At 30.3% G+C, this 24,906-nt stretch overlaps 2 protein-coding genes across 2 annotated transcripts; both read right to left on the bottom strand.

Moving 5' to 3' along the window:
• Positions 1–15,353: 15,353 nt before the first annotated feature.
• On the bottom strand, positions 15,354–16,405 carry LOC112535710 (DUF724 domain-containing protein 5). Its single transcript, XM_048380065.1, has 2 exons — positions 16,342–16,405; positions 15,354–16,244 (listed from the first exon to the last, which is right to left on the bottom strand). The coding sequence occupies exons 1-2, from the start codon at positions 16,403–16,405 to the stop codon at positions 15,856–15,858; spliced, it is 453 nt and encodes a 150-aa protein (XP_048236022.1). The 3' UTR covers positions 15,354–15,855.
• A 1,162-nt stretch (positions 16,406–17,567) lies between these two features.
• On the bottom strand, positions 17,568–24,178 carry LOC107261723 (C2 and GRAM domain-containing protein At1g03370). The gene is made up of 9 exons (XM_048369649.1): positions 23,225–24,178; positions 21,648–22,895; positions 21,373–21,555; positions 20,913–21,196; positions 20,682–20,798; positions 20,251–20,513; positions 18,741–18,909; positions 18,338–18,610; positions 17,568–18,180 (listed from the first exon to the last, which is right to left on the bottom strand). The coding sequence occupies exons 1-9, from the start codon at positions 23,571–23,573 to the stop codon at positions 17,989–17,991; spliced, it is 3,078 nt and encodes a 1,025-aa protein (XP_048225606.1). The 5' UTR covers positions 23,574–24,178; the 3' UTR covers positions 17,568–17,988.
• Between the last annotated feature and the right edge of the window lie 728 nt (positions 24,179–24,906).

Raw genomic sequence — 24,906 nt, 5'->3', positions numbered from 1 at the left:
GACAAAATTCCTTGGTTGTCATGATTTGAAACCATATACATTTCATTCTCTTGAAAGAATAACATATTAAAAATCATAAAATAGTGAAATCACATAGTATTTTTTTATATTTATCCTTAAAATATTTTGATATATACAAATGTATTTTGGATATTTTGCTTGCCGCATATTAAGCACGTGTTTGTGTCTAAGAAGTGCTTACCGCAGGCAATTCTTGTCTTTTAAAGTATCAATGTTTCTTAGTTCGTTAAATATCAACTCAATCGTCAATTGCTTCAACTAAAGAACATTACAAAGAATTTTCTCTCTTTTTTCCTAATTTTGTAATATAAAGAATGTATAGTAAAAATATCTAAATGGAGATGTGCTGCTTTCCATTTTCAACCCTTTAGTCAAAGAATCTAATATAATAGGAGAAAACAGTACTAAGTATAAGATATTTATGAAAGTAATTTACAAGAAGAGTGAGACAAAAATCTAAAGGGAAGATAAACACCATAGAGACATAGGTAATGACAATGTTGAAAATGAGATGATGGTAGAGATGAAGAAAAATCACAATTATCTCTTTGATTTCCTCTTATTTCACCCTTATTTATAAAATGAATAAATCCATTTTCTACTTTGTTCTTAGAATTAATATTGTTAATGATAATGGTGGCTTTTTTTTATTTAATTTGAGCTCTCAGCTCAACTAATATATAATTTATTAATAATTTTATATTTGATAATATTTATATTGATAGATTTAACTTTTTTTGTTAAACCGAGTAGGGAACGAGCTTTTATTTCTGAAATCACCTTATTTATGTACTACTCAGCTTTAGAAAAAAAGGTTTTATGTGTCTACTACACACTACTTAAAGTACCCTCCTAAAAGAAGAACTAAGTATTTGTCAAGTTTAGTTCTTCTCTGTTAGGTGTGCACGTTTGACTAGAAATATTATGGTTATACATAAGACTAATCCTCTTACCAAAAAGCTTTATAATAGCACTTTTATGAAACGATACCCTCTTAAGAAATGAAAGATGTGTATGTCAGGTTCAGTTTTTCTTTGTTAGGTTGGGCAGGATTCACCAGAAATGCTATGATTATACATAAGGCTACCCTTCTTACCAAAACTTCATAACAGCTCTTTAAGATAGTGATAGGACTTCTTATTCGAGTAAGAAAATTTAAGTTTCTCTTGTTCTTTTTCGTCGATAAGGATAGGTAATGATACAAATTTCTCTCTACTCTATTTTACTCAACAAAAAATAGACGCGCACTAGTTATCCTTATTGTTCTCTATATTAGGTTCCACTATTACTTTAGCCATAAGCTATGGTAGCTCTACTTAAAAACCATAAGGGCTTGATTAAGAAGAGTCCAAACCTGCCAAAGGAGGAGTTAGCAAAGTCAACATCTTGTATCTCTACTTTCTCTTATTAAGTCATATGACTAACGATACGATTTGGGTCAACATAAGGTCTTTGAAATGTATAGAAAACTTAGCATGTTCATTCATATCATGTACTAATATATAACTTATTTATCACAACATATAATCATTGATAGATCATAAATAATTATACTTATTGTATTTAATTCTTTTATACTTTGATTAGATATTGTGCTTAATTTTAGAAATTGTGTTTGTTCTAATCTAGGTGGTGAAATATCAATGATTGAGTGGAATTCAGCCTAAAGGCATATTTTAAAGCATCACTTATCAAAAACTAAGTCTTTTGGAGGAAGAGTGAAAATTTATGCGGAAGGTCATTTTCAATAGGGCGTGACCACGCCCTATAATCTGTGAGCTGTTGTAATCTGTTGAAGAAAATTTTAAATTTTTAGTTAATTCTGGTGGACCCACTTTTATGTTATTTTCTTTATTTTTGGAAGTGCTGGATAAGAAAAACTGACTCCTATACTATTTAGGATTTTATTTGTTTAGATTACCCTTTATCCCATTCTCCCTTATAGGATTAAGATTATATAGGAAGTTTGTTTCTTTTTGGATAAGGATTATCTTATTATGGTTTAGGTTTGACTTCCTACATAAGGAGGCTAGTTCTACAAAGAGAGGGAGGGCTAAGTGCTTTGATATTCTTATTATTTTTCTTCTTTTATTCCCTACAGCTCTTATAAATTTTTACTCCACCATGTGTGGCTAAGCTTTTAGTTTCTGATTCAAGAGTGAATAAATTCCAATTGTGATTTTATGAGGCTTTGTGCTTAACAAAATTCTTCTTTAATTAAAGTATTCTTTATTTCTTGTTTTTATTGTTTATGAATTTTTGATATTGATTGAACTGATTATCGCTAATCTTGAGTTTGTGATCCGTAATTGTCATGAACGATTGATACAAGTAGTAAGGAGCTGGCTCATGTGTGTGTGTGATTGCAGCCTTTTCGAATTACATTGCTTGCATGATAGGCTCTAGGGAAATAAAGGAACAAGCTTAATTCAATTGCAGCTATCTCGATTAATTAATGTTGGTTTCGTCACTCTCATTATTTTTAATGTTATCATTGAGTTGATATGGAACGCTATCGTGCCTAGTTGACTAATGGTAAGTTCTGATTTGGATGTTGGGTTTGAGTCAATTAAATTAGGAGAATTTACACTTGTTGCGGCTTTTCCGAATAAGTAGACTAAGTATTTGAATAGAAAAATTGATATTTAAGCCTATGATCAGAATCACAATTAGATGGAATTTGCACTCTTGAATTGGAAGTTTGGTAAGATTGATTTTTATTTACTTTAATATTCAGACTTTATTATTTTCTTGTTTATTTATAATTTTGATTCAAACATTCAAACCCCTCCCCCCATAATTATTATGTAACTTTGAAAAGCTATTCACATTGGTTCCTTTGGGATTCGACCTGGTTTCACTATTTCTACAAGTTAGTTTAGAAAAATCAGTAATTTATTTTGAAGGACTTCGACAACCCGCTCAATCATTGTGACATAAGACGGTGGAAATTTTTTACTATATTATAGTATATCAATTTGGCTATAATATTCTAACACTCTTGAGGTTTAACAAAATAAATGATTCGACCTTCTTTGATTGAAAAATACATTATAATATCTATTTTGTTTAATTCTGGTAATAATTTAGCCCTTCCGTTAAAATATAATGGTATATTATGTTAGTCAAACTAATTAGTGAGGGTTAGTGTTATTAATAATTTTGAGAATACCTAAATTAACCTTATATGTACTTTACCAAAAAAATATAACTAATCTCATTTTAATAAAAATAAAAAAATTAATTAGTACTATTAATTACTTTCAACAGGAATTCAAAAATAAATAAAAATGAGATCATTAACAAAAATAATATTACAAATCTACAAAGTCATAAACTCAATAAAAATAAAGATTAATCAAATAAAATATACATCAAAAGAAAAAAAAGCATTAATACACTCTCCTTCATCTACCATATTATTATCGCTTATCGTTTTATCATTCGATATTGTCTTCTTCATCATTTTGTTGTTCATTATCATTGCCATCGCTTGTTGTTCTTCCTTTCATCATTTTTTTTCCTTTCATTAACTCTTGTTCCATAAGTAGAATCAGAATAATAACCATCACCATGAGCCACTATTCAAGAACATGACTAATTGAACCACTTGACCTCGCCCTCAAAAGTATATCCACCCTTTAAGGAAGCCATGTTGTTACTGTAAAATATATCCTGATTTTCTCTTGCAACTTTGATTTTTATGTTTTGGATTTTGTTTGAAATTTGATAATAATTATCATAAGAATTTGAATTTACAATTGAATTTTTTATGAGTGTGTAAAATTTAAACAGCTATTTGCATCGAGAAAAATTTTATTTTCTTTTGAAATTTTACTAGGATAACATGATTGATTTTGATGTTGTCTGGTATCTAAATTGCTTATGCTCTTGCTTCTATCAACAATCTTTGATTACTTTACCAGTAATACTTTAATTTTGATTGTGATTTTACTAATATTTCTTATTGTATTTGTGTTGATAAAAGTAATTAGTAAATTTGAAGATGATGATAGTACAATGATTATTTTATTAGTCATCAACAGTTGTTTTTAATGAAAAATCGAAGTGTGTATTATAATAAACCTAATAGGTTTTGTAATATAATTATCAATCTAGAGAAGTTGAGTTATGTATTTTACTAAATCTCAGGGGATTGCAATATTTTACCATATCAATTTTTGTATATAGAAATAACTAAGAAAAGTATACTAAAAATGATAAACATTCCTAATAATAAACATAAAATTAAGCAAAGATATATACATGATATAGTTATATTTAATTGATAAGTTGTTTATCTTTTAAATAATAAACTTACATATTTATAGTCAAAATAATTAAATTAAGTTGGAAGTCTTAGCAGTAAAATTGTGATATCATCGTCATCTTCAGATGCACAACCATAATTAGTTAGTAATGACAAGTAATATATGCCATATAAATATATTTTTATAGTTTGTTTTTCTTGAGTGAATTAGTTCAATTTATAAAATATTAATTAGTTTCAAGGTACTCAAATTTAACAGTGTTTATATGTTTAAATTTGAGATTAATTTGAATAATTAAGTAACATACTTTTTTGATTATGAGCTAACCTTAAATAGTTTCCATGAGAACAAGTATAAATAATTGAGTATGAATATTGTCTTTTAATTATATATAACATATTCTCTTAGGACAGTAGAGGAATGTGCCCTATTATCCGATCCTAAATCCATGCTTATTTTAACCATTCTTTTGACATTTTAACTTATACCAAAGCATCAAATCTTGAATAGAAAGGGTAAGAATTGATAACTGATAATAATAAATATCAAACTAACCTAATAGTATTATGGTCTTACAATAATACGTAATATTTAATAATTAAATTTTAGGTAAAGGTGCATTCTTGCTTCTAACGTTTAGGGCGAGGTGCAAATATAATGAAAAATAAAGAATTTCATTACTTTTGGCCCATCATTATACGGAGCAAAATATTAACATTAATGAGTGATTATAGTGCTGATATGGCAAGGTGTATGGATCTCATAGAAAGATAATACTATAATCATTTAATTGATTTTTTTTCTTTTCTCATTCTTAATTCTTAATTTTTTTTTAATATAATGATATGCAAGACATTTAAACTCTTAATTTCATACTTGAGAAGGAATATAACAATAATTTAGTTAAAGTAAAACTTCTTAATGGCTTTATCATTATCTTCGTTATTATTAGCAAAAACTGTCAGCCGATCAAATATGGTACTATACTACAAGGGAGAGCGAAAACATTGCAAATATCAAAGTAGAGATTTTAAAATGATGGCTCTTATTCTTGGATAAATGGTAATCAATGAAGAAGGTTTTATAATTGTGAAAATTACTTGGTAGTGTTAAATTTAATTTATTTCTTTGTCAGTTGTAATTTTGGCTTAACTCTAGATTAATAGGTGTTGCAATTGAAATTATAGGTTAGTAGATATGGACTTTTTAAATAGTATGATTATCTATTGAAAGTTAGAACTAAGAATGTTTCAAATAAGCTGAAATTGGCAAACATGATATTGTTACTTGAAAATAGAAAGCTGAAGAAAATTAGAAAAGGTTATGATGTTTAAGGTGATTGTATGGATGGAGGTTAAATGGTTAAAAGAATTTGATATGATAGAGATTAAGAAAACAAGGTAGAAGAAGAGGAGGACATATGTTGTTTTTGTTATGACTTTGCTTGTATTATGTAGTTTATATAAATTTGTAGATAACTAGTGTTGTTGGTAGCAAGTGTTAATGTTTGGAACTTGTGATGCTACCTTTATAATAGAAGTTAAAGATAATAAAAAAGATTTTATGTGGAAGACCTATTTGTGTTTACAAATTGAATGACATAAGATGAATAAAATTAGAAATTCAATATCATGTAGAAAATACTAATAACATAAACTAGCAATTTAATTAAATAAAATCTAGTATTTTATATCAGTTGAAATCAAAAGCATAAGTTATGAGAAGTAACTCAACATATAACTTTTGAAAAAAGCATTTTTGCATAATATGATAAGTTTCGCATGTAAATTGAATATGCATTACTAAACAAACAGTTTTATCTCACAAATAATCTTTCAAAAAAAGCATAAACTATTGTTGCTATGAACATCTACTATTATTGTTGGGTTATTTATTTTCACTCATTTTTTGCCATTTGCTCTAAAAATTCACATATTGATCACTTGGACTCCATTACATAATAGCCATAGTGCTTGATATGGGAGGTCAATGACATATGTGACTTATTTCTATTCAGTCCATTGTGAACTAGTTTCATATGTAGAACTTATTTTTTCTTCCTTAAGTCTCTCTCATAATAAATTAGGAATAAAAATGTTGAATCACTTTCAATTCTCATTTTTACCTCACCTTTTGGGATCACTTTCTCATTAGTCATTCCAAGCTATCAAAGATATCTTATAATCATATATTGGTTCATCCCCCTAATGACTAAAGTTTTATATATACATATTAATGGAAGTATTAGTTTAATACAACTTATATGTTGTCTCTCTAGTGTCAAGGTTAACATGGCATCCAAAATTTCTAGTTGTTAATTTCTGACTCTTAACACAAATTCCTCCTAAGTCTTCAATAGTTGGCTCATTTGTATATTTAGTGGAGGTTAGTACTCTCTTAGATGATTAGGTATTCCTTTTTGGTTGTTTAGAGGAAGCAAGTTGTTTACTGCATTTGGTGCTTGATTACCTGCTTTTGTATGTAAACTCTATGGCACTTGAATTTGGATATTTAGAAATATTAAACAAGCTAACTGTAAGCATATTATTCCAAGTTGTAAACCATTCATCTTTCTTTTTATAATCATATAAACATGAGCTTAAATAACTTGCAAATTGCTTTGATAAATGAAAAACATGACTTAAATTTATAGCTGCATTTTGATAAATATACCAAACACATAACTCATTATGAGTTTTTGAAAATACCTCTTCAACTGCTTACTGGACATTGATATGTTAATATCATTTACTTTTCAAATATTTTACTAAAAGAAGTCTCAAATAATCATTTAAACAATAATGTAATTTCATTATACAATAAACGATAATGTAATTCCATTATACAATAAAGTTGCGCCAAAAATAATACTTTTTCTTGTGTTAATTAACTCTAATTACATTATCTAAAAGGCTTACCATACTCATTTATTCTGTAAATTATATTAAACCATACAACATCTCTAGAATGATCGTAATCAACGGCTGATCTTGCGCCGCCCAGAACACATCCAAGATAGAATTATCATCATCAAGATGCATTGAATAGAAATAAGGTGGATCTTATAATAACATTACTCCATAACAGCATGACCATCTCATGTAATCATTATAGTACTACATTTAGACTTACATAATTTCTAAAATCCCAATTCAAAAATTTATTAAATCTAGAACTACAACGTTATACAGTTATTAAATCAAGGATAGACTTAACAGATAATCCAACCTTTTTTAGCATCATCAGTAATAGCTTTATGAGCAAGTATAATTTATCTTTATGACCTCAACATGTGTTTCAATAGTGTGGCAGTAAGTTCATGAGCATGTTGAACTTTTAATGAAACAACTTCAAACATATTATCAAATTTAAATTGACATGTCATTTGTGCTAAACAATTTACTCTAAAAATCACATGCTCAAATTTGTTCACATCTTTTATCAACACCCATTTGATCTTTTGTTAAACAATAAAAAGTTCTTATTTTCACTTGTCCATCTTGTAACAGTCCTGCCCAAACTAGGCCTAACTACCTGCATCATTTTTTTTCTCGAACCATGGAGTCTAGCAACGCGAAGCTCTATCTGATCAAGCTTCTATCATAATCTAACTCCTAAAAATCCTGCATAACACTAGTGAGTAAGGGAAAAAAGAAAAGGGTGAGTGTAAACCCAGTGAGAGATAAAAATATAATAAAGAATATAATAATATTCTAACACATGAATACAAAAATTTAATAATTTAACTAGCTAGATAACTAAATAAATAGAAAATATAAGAAAATATGCATATATATTATAGAACTAGATACATAATTATTTAATTTTCTAATCAGATCTATAGAAAAGTTAAATACCATTTATGTATCCATTGTCTACAAAAGTCCATATCCAAACCAAATCAAGAAACATAAATAAAAATTGCAAGATTTATATTAATTAATAGAGTGAAATAAATAAAAGATAATACATACTAAAAAGCCATACCTACTAATCCCTGTCAATCTTAGGCGCAATGAATGTCTAAGAACAATTTCTTGTCCTATGCACGTAGACTAGAAGTCCACCTAAAATACACCTCAATGGCATATGTATACTGAGTGTTGTCCTAAAGATAATATATATATATAGTTAACATCTGATATCTAAGGTATGATCACATAGATGGATGTATTTTTATTTACATATCTATTTATCCAATTGTAGAATCTCATTTCTATATAAAAAGATTTACTAAAATATAGTTTTATATTTCCAAGTTTCAAAAATAATATATAAGATTTTAATCACCTTAAAATAAATAAATTTTAGTAAAAATATTTTAAGAAATCATAAATATATAAGTAATAGATTAAAGAAAAATACTCTGTTATAAATTTATTCACTCACTTGTATGCAAGGTTCAAATCAAATTATACCTTCTGTGCAACTTGCATACATATAACCCTATAGATCAATGCATACACATTATTCAGAAATAGTTAACATTCCATTTCCTGATAATCCTTCACTAATGTCTAATATCTAATATCTAATTCTAATCTTTTTTTATATAATTCCATAAATTATCTTCTTATTCCAATTAATTAATTTTTTAAAACTTGGCAACGTCTCTTCTATAAATTAGACTAGTTTCTCCATAAAACGAGTCCAAAACATAAAAAAAAAAAAAAAAAAAAAAAAAACACATAGAACACAAAATTCTCAACTAGAACCTTTAATAATTCAGTTCAACATCCATCTAATCAGTCCAACTAGATATCTCATATAATAGTCCAAAGAATTATCTTTACATTATTCCGAGTTTTATTCCGAGTTTTATCTTCTTTAGATAATTACTTTCAATCCTTAAACAATCATTTAACTCCAAAGCATTAATTGATAATATTAATAGAAATAATTACTTATTATCAAATAAAAGACTATTTACCATTAATTACATATAATTAAATTTTAATCATAATTCATTTATTTACTTTGGTTAGGTTTAATACTCAACTAGTTTGATTTTATATAAATTATCAATTACCTTAGATAACCATTATGAATTTACCACATATATTTAAAAACTACATATCATATATTTAAGCAAATGGTATCATATTATTGGTAATATTCATAATATGATTAATAGAAATTTCTTATATCCACCTAAATTATAAGTTATTTAATTAAAGTAATAATAATCATAGATCTTAACTTCTTCATATATAAACTAACTAATATTTCTTTATCAATTGTTATGATTTATAATTAATAATTATCCATTAACCTAGAGAACTTTTTTTAATAATAGACTAAAATTAATTAGTTTGAGATTTAACTAGATGCGCGTGATGTTGGTCGATGCGCCATCAGTCGTCGAAGACTAATCAATGGTCCAAGGACGTCTGTAAAATTGTATCGTTGCACAGGTCTCATTTCCGATATTAGATTTATTGTCCAAGTTACTAACCATCTCCAAAATAATTAAACATTCTCAGGCACTTAATCCCCAACAATGTCCGATGGTCATAAAACTAATGACATATGAAAGCTTGTAAGGTATGGAGTTCATCTATGAAGTATGATCATCCATATATTATCAAAGGTGCCAAGGATGAAGAAAAACTGAACTGTCTTTCTTTCTTTTTCATTCTTTCTAAACTTTATGAAAATTGGTGAGGTTGTTTGTTAGAGGAGGCTCAAGCAACAAGCTTCCATTTGAGGCTGGAAAGGATGAGAGTTATGATTGAAAATGCCATGAACAACGAGAGGAAGAGTCATATGGAACCTCCATGAACAAGCTTCAGACCCCTTTTACATTATGGACCCCTAACACATTAACATAAAAACTCCAAAAACCAATTCGGCTCAACCCATAAGAAAAGTAACAAAACAAATTACTTAGAAAGATGATTAAGAGTTAGAATTTAAAAAACTTGTTCCTAAATCGTAATTTTGAAACACTCTATAAGAAGACGATCAATCTACTTGAATGTTTCTTAAGCATGTATTCTACACAAGAATACAAAGACAAAGCAAAGCAACTTTAGGTTTAATAACCAATTTCTCCTTCAAAGATTAACCACTTTGACAATCAAATTTGTACTACTCTTATAAAGACTTCTGAAAATCCTAAATCTCAACTAATAAGAATTTACATCCCATCTAGAATAAAAATAACATTCTTAATAGAAAGAGATAACTAAAATAAAGTCCTAATTAGGTTAAACTACATGTGTGGCTACCATATTAAGCCATAAAGTCCTAAATTGCTTAAGTTATATAAATAGATCTCGTAACATAAACCAAGTTGGGCCCAAAATCTTCATATGCTCTAATTCAGCTTCTTTGGCCTTTTCAAGCTCAATAAAATTCGTTCAAGCCCACTAAATTAGATTAATGAGCCTTAAACTTAAATCTATATCTTCAAGCCTTGATGTGTCTGTAGCCCAAATGCCTTGGATAAGCCTATTAACTTGTAATTTGAATCGGATTATGACTCCTAATTGAATTAGAATTTCTTTCATCACTTGACTCCTAATCTCATCGGGACTCCTTGTTGGATTTGGATTTCTAGTTAAGTTAGGACTCCTTGTTGGATTAAGATTCTTTGAGCTAGTAGGATTTATATCATCAAGACTCCTTATTGGAATAGGATTCATTGTACTAGTTTAGTTCGCATCGTTCTTCCTTTCTTTGAAAAGATTCGTCTTTAAATCTTACCCAAATATTATGAAAGAAGCAAGCATATAATCTCCAAGAATAATACTAATCTCCAAAAATTTGTTAGAGGAACTTTGGAACAAATAATACTTTCAATACCAATAAACTCAACATGTTCAATTGGTTCAATAGCATCAAGCAAAACATCTTTATTCTTCACTAGCTCAACTTTTGCTTCATCTTCAATAATGATCTTTTCATCTTGGGATTCACTCAAAAGTAGCAAATCATTATTTTCACCATGTCTTCAAGATCTTTATTGACTTCGATAGAGTATTGTACCTCCTCTACATCGTCAATATTAGTTTCCAAAGATGGCTTAGATTTGGCTTCATCTTTAGGTTGCTTATATTGACTTTCAACCAACCTCTTCATTTCTTCTAAAATTTGTCAAATTATTTCACAAGTGCGTCTTATAGATTTTAGCTCCGTTGAATATTTATCCTCCTTAACTTGACACGGTTGTCTCGCTAACTTCTTTGCCTCATGTTTAGAATTGTAAAAATTCCATGGATAATCATTCCTTTGTTCCCACCATCTATCATAAGATTGATAAGGAAGATCTTGATGTTGTCTAGGAAACTTCTATTAATGAAATATCTCTATACACATAAATCACGTGTTTATCACTCAAAACAAATCAGAATTAAAACAAACACGACAACAAGAAGACAAAACTAGACTTAATGAACAAGATTAAGCCTAAGTACAGTCAAATGCATAAGAACAAGATATAATGAAGAATTATTATCTTAATGAACAAACAAATGAAAAAGGACACACTTAAAACACTAAAATAATTTTTTTTTTTAAATTAGAATACTATCAATTGACTTAATCAAAGAACAAGAATAATACTAATTGGACAAAAACGAAGAATTAATCACAAGAAATCAAAATTGACTAATGAAAAATATAAAAAGATAAAACCTTATCTAGAGCCAAAACTCTGATATTAAATGGTATGGAGCCTCCGTGAATAAGCTTGAGAACTCATTTTGAATTGTGGACCTCAAACACATTAACATGCAAAACTCCCAGTACCAATTCGGCTCAACCCCTAAGAAATGTTAGAAAACATATTACTTAGAATGAAGATCAAGAATTAGAATTTAGAAAACTTATTCCGAAATTTCAATTTTAAAACACTCCATAAAAAGATGATCAATCTATTTGAATGTTTCTTAAGCATGCATTCTATACAAGAATACAAAAATAAAATAAAACAGCTTTAGGTTTAATATCTATTTTTTTATTCAAAAATTAACCACCTTTAAAATCAATTTCGTACTAGCCTTATAACGACTTTAGAAGACTGAAATCTTAACTAATAAGAATTTACCTCCCATCTAAGGTAAAGATAACCTTCCTAATAAAAAGAGATAACTAAAATAAAATTTTATTAAGTTAAACCATATGTGTGGCCATCCATATTAAGCTATAAATTCCTAATTTACTTAAGTCATGTAGTTGGGCCTCACATAAGTTAAGTTAGGCCCAATCATATGCTCCAAGTCCAATAAATTAAATTAGATTATTGAGCCTTAAATTTAAATATAATTCTTCAAGTCTTGTGTCTATAGCTCAAATGTCTTGGATAAACCCATTAACTTGTAATTTGAATTGGATTGGGACTCCTAGTTGAATTAGGATTCTTTTCATCGCTTGGACTCCTAATGTCATTAGGACTTCGTGCGAGATTAGGATTCATAGTTGAGTTAGGACTCCTTATTAGATTAGAATTCATTGAGCTGGTAGGATTTGCATCATCAAGACCCCTTGCTGGAGTAGGATCGTTGTGCTAGTTTGTTTCATATCAAAAAGCTTTATTTTCTCTCTTTAAAGTTTCTCTTTTCTTTTTTTCTTTTCGCCACATCTCACTGTCATTCATTGCTGTCGTTACCTCCATCTGCTCTATTGGCCTTGACACACCAGTATTATGAAAGATAATTAGGAGTTAGATTTCGATAGAAGCTTGAGCAGTTAAAGCTTCACATTATTAGACTTTACATATTATTTAATAATATTGAATCCAATTTCGTGAGCATAATTTTTATAGAAAAATATAGTAATTGTCTTTGTTATTGAATTTCATATTAATACTTAGTATTTTCCATTATTCATGAATTTAGTGTATTTATAAATATTAGTACATTTTTTAAAATTTAAAAATAAAAATTCACATCTTCATATAATAAAATTGAGAATTTAAAATTGATAAAAAAATTTAAATTTTAATAAAATGAAGAGTACTAAATAGTGAGATATTTGTCACTCAAACACATAGGTCATACTATTTTGTTGCTCAGTACTTAAATATTAGCAAAATAAATAATTATTTCTAATTCATAAATATTTTTAATTTATTTTCCAATTAGCATTAAACAACCAACTAGCATTCAAATTTCAAATAAATTGTATTTTGAAATCAAAAAATATTAACTCTTAAAAATAATAAAAAGAATATTTCAGTATCTTTAATTAATTGATTGATCGCCAAATATACGAAATGTCTCTTTCTCCGGTGCCAAGTTTCCAAAAAAAATTTAAGAGAAACAAAAAGAAAAATAACAATTTTTCTGGTGAGAAGAAAATAGCTTTTATTTTGAAAAAATGACAATTATCCGTCTAAGGACTACCATAATTTATAAGTAGAATCCCCTATTTTTTAAAATATCTCTTTGACGTTTGTATTTTCTCGGTCTCTTTTTGATATTAGCCAATTAGATTAAAGAACTTAATTAATAAAAAAATTATTTTAATTCTTAAATTTATTATTAAATATCAAATTCATTTAAAATTAAATATTTTATAAAATTAAATATAATTTTAAAAATTCAAATCTATCCAAATAAACATAATTGCCAAAAAATTAAAACTGAAATCCTACCCATTTCTCTCTCTCTCTCTCTCTCTCTCTCTCTCTCTCTCATTTTAGTAGGGGTAGAGATAAAAAATTAAACCCAGCACTACTGGTGGTGAAAAGACATCAAGCGACATTATTGTTATAGGTCGAGCAATATTGCTGGATGAGAAGACCGACGACATTGCTAGTGGAAGAGACTGGCAATATTACTGCTAGAGGCGACCGGCGAAGTTGCTGTTAACGAATATCGGCGAAGCTGCTGCTAGCGGACAGAGATCGACGATGTTGCTGCTGGTGGAGAGCGACGAAGCTGCTGGTGGTAAAAATCGGTAAGTGATGGTGGTGGAGCTCGATGAACATAGTGTGTGAGTTTACTGATGTAACCTTTTCTAGTCAATTTCTTCGTTGCCAGAAACGGTGTGAACGACGTTTTATTTGCTTTCATTTCTTGCCACCATTCGTCGTTGTTTATGTTTGTCATCTCCTCCATTTACTTCATCGACCTCAACCATTCCGGCAGTCAAGATTCCTACCTCTCTCCTCCCTTCAAGCTCCATCGGTCATTAGTGGTAGTAGAGAGAAGAGAGAGCTCTCTCTCTCCATAAACTTCTCTTTTTCACCTTTAATAATTTACTATTTTTATAATGACTTTAAAAATTTCTTCAAGTTATTTCAAATGGTCCCTAATGTGATAAAATTTTAATTTTAGAGAAATTTGAAACTAATAATAATTTTAAGGATTAAATTAAAAAAATTTACCAATTAAGTTATTTAACCGAACTGACTAACAGAATGAGGAAATAGAGAGGATAATAATTGATGAAAATAAAAGTTAAGGAGATATTAAATATTTTGATAAATATAAATATTATTAAGTTATTTAAATTTTATTAAAAATTAATTATATTAGAAATTAAAGTAATTAAAAATACTAATTAATTATTTTTGTACAGATATTAAATTTGACTTTTACACAGAAATTAGACAAAAAAGTTTTAATATAATAAATAAATTATAAAGAAAAATAGGTATATTCTTTTAAAAATCAGAAAATAAATAATATAAATCAAATTTAGTTGATGATTATTAAACAAAATTTTTTAGGAAGGAATAAAAGAATATAATTTTTAAATATTAAGAACTGAGTAGTATAATATGAAAAGATATGGAAAAATAGTAATTAGTAAATTTTTAGAAATTCTATATTAAATAATTAATAATTTTATTATCTAAAAACTAGTAAAAATCAATAAAGATCCATTAAAATTATTAATTATTATTATAAGCAAGTAAAAGTATAGTTCTATTATTTTTAATGTAGAAAGATATAAAAGTGCTTTCAGAATATATATAATTTTTTTTATAATCACTTATTGAATTAAGAATTACTTAAATTTCTTCTCATAACTTATATATTTATACTTTTAGTATATTGATAAATAATTATTTTTAAATTTTCGAATATTATAAAATTTAATAAGTTAGTCTCACATTAATTGATAATTTTTATTCATTATAGATTCAATAAATTAATAATTCTAATCTTTAATAATTTTTTAATCTACCAAACATATTAATTATAAAAAGGTATACTGTACCTTAATAACATAACTTGTCAATTTGACTACTTAACAAAACAAAAATGCATGGAACCATATAGCCACCTACTTTCAGAAGAAAGCTTGAGTGCCAGCTAGAGTTACCAAGATGCAGAAGCTGTCCTAGGCCTTTGAATTCTTATTCAGTTTTTGAAATGTCTTCGGCAATGCCTTTGACATTCAATTCCAAGGAGGCAATCTCAGATTCTTTGGTGTCTTTTATTGACATGTTCTGCGCCTGTTTCTTTTTTAATACCCTTGTCTTCTCATCAATTGCATTGATCTCTTGTTTCAACTTGGTTTTTTCATTACTGCACTTTGTAACCTGAGTCTGATTTCCTTTAGACTGCTCCTGAAGCTGTCCAGTTGATCTTTGATTGCCAGTAATTTATTAAGCCGATTCGCTATGGCCTTTGACACCAAATCCAAGCATTTCCAATTCAGCAAGAGTATCCAAGTAGCTGTGGATAACATCACTAGGATCATCAATTTGCAACTTGGATGTCTTGTCTACCAAAGAAGCAAAGCTCACCATGTAACCTACAGCAAATCCTTCTCGACATACCTCTTTACATTTAACCAACGGATGAAAATGTAGCTTTTGTGGCATAAAGTGAAAAACTCCCAGAGATTCAATTTTTTCCCAAATAGATGAGCTCTTTGCAAATGGAGTCTCCGGATTCTCCACTGGCTCACTGTTGGCTTGAACATTTACTACAGGTGACTGTGTTATGGTTTCAAGTTCTCTTTCACCGGCATCATTCAATTGGTTCACTGATCACCAGGGCTATGTCCTAGAACATTAATTATTCTTAATCAGCCAAGTTAAGGATATATAAAAATGCAACAAAATATTACACTTGCTCAAGTCATATACCTTTATCGCACAACGATAAGGACTTCTGAGCATCACTAGAGGAGCAACAGAAGGTTTCAGCCATTGCCACATCAACTAGCTGACTGTTGACTGGAATACTTCAAGTTGTCTTCTGCTACCATCATTCAAATGGATCACAGGACTAAACCTCCGTCCTAGGCATCAATCATTCTTAATCAGCCAAGTTAAGAAAAATTAAAAATACAACAGAATCCACAGAGAATCATACTAGCTCAAATCATCCATGGCCTATAGCGCATATACTTTCAGAGCATAATAACAAGGGCTGACCAGCACCAGAGGAGCAACAGGAATTCTCGGCAATTGCAACACCAGCTTCTTTCGCCATGTAATGTTTTGGTATACTACACCTCTGAATTTTCCAGATGCACCAGGACCAAAAGAAAAACCAATTCAAAAGCACACCCGTGTAAAGAGGATAAAAATCAGTTCTGCCTGATTTAATACAGAGATTCTCCCATCAAATATCATATGAAAGGTCACCTTCCATCTTAGCTAACCAGGCTAGCAATAATAGACTTGCTTAATTTTCTTAATATCTTGTTGGCTTTGCCAAAATAAACTTTCTATATTCATAAGCCCAATTAAGAATAAATGAATTGGCAGTGTAGTGTAGGTCGTTAATTCCAAATATCTGCAGACTCCACACATACAGTAATTCCAGGCAATTCAACCTCTTTTGCTGCACAGCTTTCAACATCCATTTCAGTAGTGCAACTTTCACCTAGATCATGCTCTTCACCTATAAAAACTGATTTACATGAGTTTTCTTGATAAAATTATCCAACCCTTTATTTAATCCACATTTATATAGGAGCTCCAAGCACCTTTCTGTTGCTGGAATGTATTATCTTCATTCTCCAAATCCTGTAGGATTAAAGCAACCATAACAGTAGAATTAGATATAGAGCAAGTAAATGATTAATTTGATCTTTTCTAATAAGTTAAGAGGGCAAATTGAAACTTATTACATTTGGTGTAGTTGGAGGAGTGAACTATTGGTGGGATTTGTTTGATTGCCTTTTATATTTTAGGTCTGTTTTGATTTTTTTTAATAAATAATAAAATAATTCTTTCCTCCACCAAGACATCAATCAAGCATTAGGGTGTGCTTCTTCCCTACATTTGCAGGACTTTTCTGTCATCACCTTATAAACCAGTCAGTATGGAGCTCAAACCATTGTAGCACATTATGCGAACAAAGAGAGATGAAGGATTTGTGTATATATATACTATAAAACGAAGAAAAAAAAAAAGAATAGCAGCAGCTCCACTGAATCTATATAGGATAGGAGTACAAGTATTTACAGGCTATTTTAGACAGAACTTTCAATCTTCACAAGCATGGAACGGAAATAAACAAAATGATCCCCATCTAATTCAACTCTAAATCTTCATGTGAAAGGGCCACTTCAGATCTTTTCCCTTGAAGTTCAAAAATATCAGGATTTCTCTGAATAAATAATATCCCCAGCAGCTATGCAAAATGATATCTGAAAGAACATCTAGCGGTCTGCAGGATTGCGAAATAGACAGAGAATGCGTTTCTTGTAGAAAGCAGGAGCTGAGTGATCAACCTTATTCAAGTCCACAACATCAACATCTACAACAGTGTGCATGTCTTTCCTATCTGTTGGCATATTCCCTTTCAGTCGCACTGAAAAGCACCTTCAACCGATCTTCCAAATTTGAGAGAATGTTCTTTGTAATCCTTTTCTGATGCCTGGTGCTTTTCAACCAAGCAATTCCAATAAATACGCGCACATGACAGCCTTTTGGTTTTGAGGGCAAATCCTCAATTTGGTATCTCAAGTGAAGCTGCCGACAGTGGAAGACATCAATCAATTTATGAAAAAAAAGAAAGAATGCAAATAAATAAGCAAAATACTAAATTTTGAATTCTAATAAGATCACTTTCTAGATTAAACCAAAGCAAAAGCAATTACAAATTAACCAATCACAAATATAGCCATACATTAAAATTGTCACCAAGGGGAACCCCATGGAGAGTCATAACCTCTTGCACGATCCAACCTTTTCGATCAGATATGGGGTATTTTTGTTGTGTACTAGTCACCTCTCCTCTATAACGGGATACACGCTGATCAAATCTGTAATATATCTGCCTCTCATACACATCAGCCTTCTCCAGTTCCCATGGAGTATAGGAATAGTTAAGACAACCAGCTTTCTCCATTGCTTTTCGCTCCAATTCGCTCCCACCAAAGAGATCCATTAAGAAATTTGTCTAGAACATAATAAAAATGGATGAATTGGCAGCATAAGCAAACCAAGATAAATAAATCAAATGCATATGCATGAATATATAGATCTATGCATGCCTGGCCAGAAAAGGAGAGAGAAAAGAAGGAACTTACAGGGACAGAAACCGCAGAAGAATAAACCTCAGAGAGGTTAACATCCTCGAGATCCAAGAAGGATCCACTCTCTTCAGTTTGGAGAATTTTGGTTTCTGATTCTTCTTCTATCATTTGCACCTTCTGTTCTGGGGTCAAAGATCTAGCCTTCCACAGAGCAATGATTGTCCTATGCAGCAGGTACAGACGAAGACAATAAATACCATAAAATTTTTATCTTCTGTTGTCACATAACTCTCAATTACCATGTAGATATAGATAGTGCATTTGTTCTTTTTCTTTTGCATATTTGAAGATAACTTAAGGGACTTCGCTATGAGGATACAATATTTTAAACAAAGAAAAGGAGGCATATCTATGTTTAACAACTCTATCTTAGTTATAAAAATCCTAGCACACAACACAAAATATGATTACAATACACTTAAAATTAAAAGAATTATCTATCTACTACTGTAAGATTAACCAGGCACTATCATGCAATCCTAGTGTAAGCAGCATCAGCAATTTTTTAAACTGACAATTTCTAAAATGGGATGCCAAGCAGAATGTCTTATTCATAACAAGAAGCAGGTTCATTTACAATATGGAACAGGTGGTTCCATCATCAAATTGCTAAGGTATTCTTTTTATGAGAACCAAGGAAAAATAGGTTGGACATGATGGAATTTTCTTATTATCATTCTTTATTTCCATCAAGTATAACGAAATTGTCTACATATGCGGTAAAATCACCCAGTCTCTAGAATCAAATTGTGTAGTCAAGAAACAACATGCACTTTTGACAAGGCTTCCAAGAATGCGTGTCAAGTGCTTAACTCTAGAATGGAATTGTATACTCAAGAAACAGAAGTGCGGTTTCATGAACCTACAAGAATGAAGGAGCTACAGTGAATAGCAAGCAAAGTTGTCCAAACCTATTACAAGAACATCAATTTCCACTTCGAACAAACATTCTAGCATACTTACAATAGTCATAAAGTTAAAATAACACAAAGCTGTAGGACTCAATTGACCATATTTCACATCTTTATTTGCAAATTTAGTTGACATTCCTAAGATCAAAATAGAGAGATTGGATGGGAAAGGCCAAAACGCACATAAAACTTATAAGAAAAATAACACAACAATATTCGAAAAAAATATTGCTCAATGTATAACAATTATATATGTTTGGTTTAAATCCATAAAAAATTCATTTCATTTAAGAAAAAGACACAAGAGAGAAGATAAAATAGAAATAATAAAGTTGAAAGAGATATATTGATGTTATGAAATGTATTGACTTATTAATATGGAATTCATTTGGAAATTCTACCTATTTTGTTAGAATTTAGTTCAGCTATAATCAATTCCACACAAATTTGATTATGTAGAATACTAAATTAACTTTCACTCCATTTAAAGTATATATATTTTAGATTCACAAATGAATTCACAAATTTTATGAATTTCAACCAAACACTATGTTATAGAAGGAGTAACGAGTCATACAACATTGATCATTTACCTATGAGCTACATTGAAAGATACAAAAGACTGAAAATGGAATTTCAGCCTTCCTGCCTCATCTTGTGTCTTTGCCCCGTGTCTAGCATCCATACCTCTGCCTTGCCGGAGAGTCATAACAATTATCGGACTACCCATTGAAGATAGTGTAGGAGGATAAACTTGGATCTCTTCTATATCCTCCCAGAGAAAGAAAAATTTAGTCTTTTGCCCAAACAGATTCGCATGAAACCCAATTATTCTTGCTGATAGAAACAAACGACCCTGTATAGACAGAATATATAAGTCAAGAACCTAATAAGCAAAGATAACCTTTAATCAAAAAGGCAAATTGACATACTTTTACTTTTTGCTAACTCATAAAAGAAAAAAATGACTGTAGGAAGCAGGAGATTACAAAATATTCAAGATACTACAAGGTAACAACAGAACCTGCAAGGGCATTTTTCGCTTTAGGTGACAGGTAAAATCATTGATGAGAAATTCTTCTGGTGGAAGCCCAAAGAGCTTTTGAAAAGATGAATTTGTTTGAGGTGAACGCAAATTTATCTGCAAGTAATAGATTAAGAATTCAATCATGCATGGTAATATGGAGGAAAAAAAATGATACAACACAACCCATTGGCAATGTCATAGTCCAGTGCAAGATAGCCAGACAGTTACCTTCTTTCCCACCTCTTTTTCCATCTTATTTAAGTACTCTTTAACAACATTGCTGCCTCCCGTATTATTCAAGAAAATTCTCAGGTGCAACTTAGATTGGCATGCTTGAGCTAACTTTCCTTGAAGAGGAACCCACACGTCAGCAAGATCCGATACATTAGATTTTAGAAAATTAACTTCAGCATGTCCCAATGATGTAGCTTCATCAAAGGGCCCATCAAAATCATAAACTTCCACATCCAACGTAGAAGGAGGATCATCCATTGCATCAAACTCAAATATTTCTACAAAGACCAAGAATGTCCATTAAGGAACTAATCATAGGACAAATTGCATCATTTTTATTATCATAAATGAAAACATAATGCACAGTGATATCATGATTTACACAATTGGAGAAAATTTTGAGCAATAGTGCTTCATTTTGAATGAAAAACTGGCAAAGGACAATATAATTCACCATTCCACAGAGGGTCAGATTTCTGGAACTTAATCGAGCTGGTTCTAGTTTGTCCATTACAAGTGAATACCACATATGGATCACAGAAGCCACTTGAATCAACAGCTGCCAAATTATTTCCCTCAATCAGTGCAACTGTGAGCAGCCACCCATCCCCCTGGGCTTTGACTCCATGATCACTGCCTAAAAAACACATAGTTTAATCAAGAAATAACAATGCTAAACATAGTATTAGTTTGTAATCGTGGATGGGAAGCATTAGGTTTGAAACTTACCTTTTTGAACTCTGGCATGCATAAAGCGAGAGATTAACTCTAGCACCCTTTCACATTGAAGAACCAGGACACCACACACTATAAATTCCCCAACTGAATCTGGTAAGTCAAGCCCCACAAACTCTAGCCCTTGAATTGTGGAGGAAGGGCATAGCCAAATGTGTACAAATACATATAATCCAATAACAACTGTGGAAACTGCAGTAAAGTTAGCAAAATATTGTACAGCCAGTTTCAAATCTGACTGGGGTTCCGCCTGCAATGAAGCCAAAACCTGTTCTTTTGTGGACCCCATGTCCTTCAAATCAACTGGCTTAACAATTTGAGATAATAAAGATGCAAACTGCTCAAAGCTGTCCTTCAGACCTTGTCTAGCTCCATTTTCTATCATACCTTTCATCATGGTGCTTTGTAGAAAATTCATTCGCCAGGATATTACCAAATGTGAAGTCTGCTCTCCTGAAGGAATCTCAGGACCAGGTGAGATGCAGTAAAGCAATTCAGTCTTAAAGGTGCTCCCATACATAACATCTGGAGTACTTACACTCACCAAAACAGCAAAAACCTTCCCATCACCTCTTACATATGTTTGTTCCTCAAAGGCTTTCACGGCCTTAATTAGTTTTGTTGCAGCCTTAATATAAGTAATCATCCTTTTTAAGTTCTCACCACCATTCTCAAACTTCCAAGGGCCAAATTGCTGTTCTGTCGTTCCCTGAATTTCTGCCAATGATCTTGGGAAACTTGCATCAGGTGAGAAAAGTAGAGAGTTCAAATCTTGAGGAGCAATCATATACAATTGATCTAGAAGCACCCCACCTGGTAGATTGCCCGGAAGTTCACTTCCCATATCTCTAGATTCCATTACTCTCATGAATTCTGCAAAGGCACCAGAAGGAGAAGGATCTTCAGACTCATCATCACAAACATCAGGTCCAGCCGTTTCAGGTGGCTCTGCACTGTCACCACCTCTACTACAAATGTTTGCTGTTGTATCTGAACTTTTATTAAACATTTGAGCAAATCTCACAGCAAAATTCTTTTGCACACCAGACTTCTCCTCTTTAGAGGATGCAGTTTCCTCAAATCTAGCTGGAGAGGATGAGTTTGACGGCCCACCAAATGACATAGAAGGAGATTCTGTCCCTGTGTCTACATTCTTCCTCAGCTGTGATGCATTATCACAGTTATAGTCTGAATCAACAAACTTATTATTATGTGAAAAACATATACCTAAAAGAATTTCACCTGTTGAAGAAAGATAAAAGAACATATTTTCAATCAGTAAATCATATAACACATCAACTGTATAAGAACAGAAATTGAGTCAAGTGATGCTCTATGAAATCTTCAAATATACAACAGAAAAATCCTGTATCTGATATAAAATCAGAATCTCGTATAACCAACTACATTACAGCTCTAGTATCCAAACCACACAAGAGATTAACATGGATGCAGACCAATGGACAGAAGTAATAATTAACAATGGAACTAACTCAAGCACCCAACTGAGGAAAGTAACCAACAATTCCAATACAAAAGGAAAAACTTTAGTTCGAGAAAAAAAGCAATACCGCAGTCCTTGTGTTTGGACTTCTTGTTCTTAGGTTGTAGAGTGTACCAAGTAGTGCCGAGAGACTTATTATCAGCATCAAATATGATAGAGATAGGCACTTTAAGCTGCCCAACAAAATCATCATTGAAATACTTATCCTCATCTAGCACAGAAATCACAATTTCTTCATTCAAGTCATCAACCCTGAAACTGAATTCCTCCCCCCAACTAGGATTCAAATTCCTCTTTACCACTTTGGTCTTAAACTTTTGCTTTCCCAGCTGCACTCTAACATAAGGATCACTTAACCCATTAGGATCCATCGGGGGCAAATTTCTTGCCTCTATTACACGAACAAGAAGCCTCATTTCTCCAACAAAAGAAAAAAAAAAAAAAAAAAAACTGAACTCCACTTGAAAATAAATTTTTCCCAGTAAATACTTTGAACCCAAAAACACAATGGATCAAAAGAACGAATCAAACAAACTAATAGCAGAAGTAAACAAAACCCATTTGTTAGAAAGCATTAAAAACACTAAAACCTTATATTACAAGAAAAACAATTAAAGGTCAATCACAATGTAAAAAGATTTAAAATCCCTGATCTAATAAAAGAGAAAAAAAAAATCCTGGATATAAGAGTATAATCAAAATTGGGTTTTGATTCAAGAAAGGGAACATTAAAGAATGAATGTGAAACTGAGAAAAGATAGATTATTTTGATTTAAGATACAATTAAAAAAAAACCGTCGAGATTATGGGATAAAACAGAATGGATAATTGAGAGAAAAGAAATTCAAAAAAAAAAAAAAAAAAGAAAAGAAAGAAGAATGCAATGTAATAAGAGGAGAATGAAATAGAAAAAGCTGAAAGACTTTTCCAAATGATTTCCAAGTTCATATATGTATATAATATAATTCTTTTCAAACTGGGCAACTGCGCGTTTGATGTTAGACTTTTTGACTTTGGAGGTTCGGTCTCTTTCTTGAGTTACATTACTTTAAACTAATAAATCAAAAGGAAAGGGAATGTTAATTGATTTCCTTAATTTTCTCAAAAGGAAAAAAAAGGGTGAATTTATAATCTCAAACTACAAAATTATTTAAGTCCGAATTTTACTGACTCGTCCCACTTATATAATAATATTTTTAATTTTTCCTGTGAGATTGTACCAAATATTTTTAATAATGATTGAATATAAGTCTAATGCAGGACATGCTTTTGTCGGCATAGCCCAGAATATCGAATCTAGATTTGTTTGGGTATGATAATTGGCTTGACGTCAGGAGATTTGGTTTTAAAGTTCGAAAAATATAATTTAATAACTGTCTAAATATATAATTAAGTATTTTTTATTTCCTTTCAATTCTGCAGGAAATCAAGAAAAATAAAAAGAAGTAGAATAAGTGAGTTATGAATTTAAAATTTTATTTATCACATAAAAAAAAACTCATTTAAAAATATGTAATTATCAAAATAAATTTAAATTAATTTTCTTTTTTTTTACATTTAAATACTAAAGCAAGTATGTAACTTTTTTATTTTTATTTATTTAATAAAATTGTATACATTTTCGGAATTTTTTAATTTTTTTTCCATAACTTAACCAAACAAAAGCAGAAAGGAAAAGAGGGAAATATGGGGAAAATGGAGATAAAAGCGAGGGAAAGAAACTGAGGAAGTTTTTCTTTTAAAAATAAA

This window comes from Ricinus communis, chromosome 10, assembly GCF_019578655.1.
Source record: "Ricinus communis isolate WT05 ecotype wild-type chromosome 10, ASM1957865v1, whole genome shotgun sequence".
NCBI lineage: Eukaryota > Viridiplantae > Streptophyta > Magnoliopsida > Malpighiales > Euphorbiaceae > Ricinus > Ricinus communis.
This window is presented reverse-complemented; position numbering and strand designations above follow the sequence as displayed.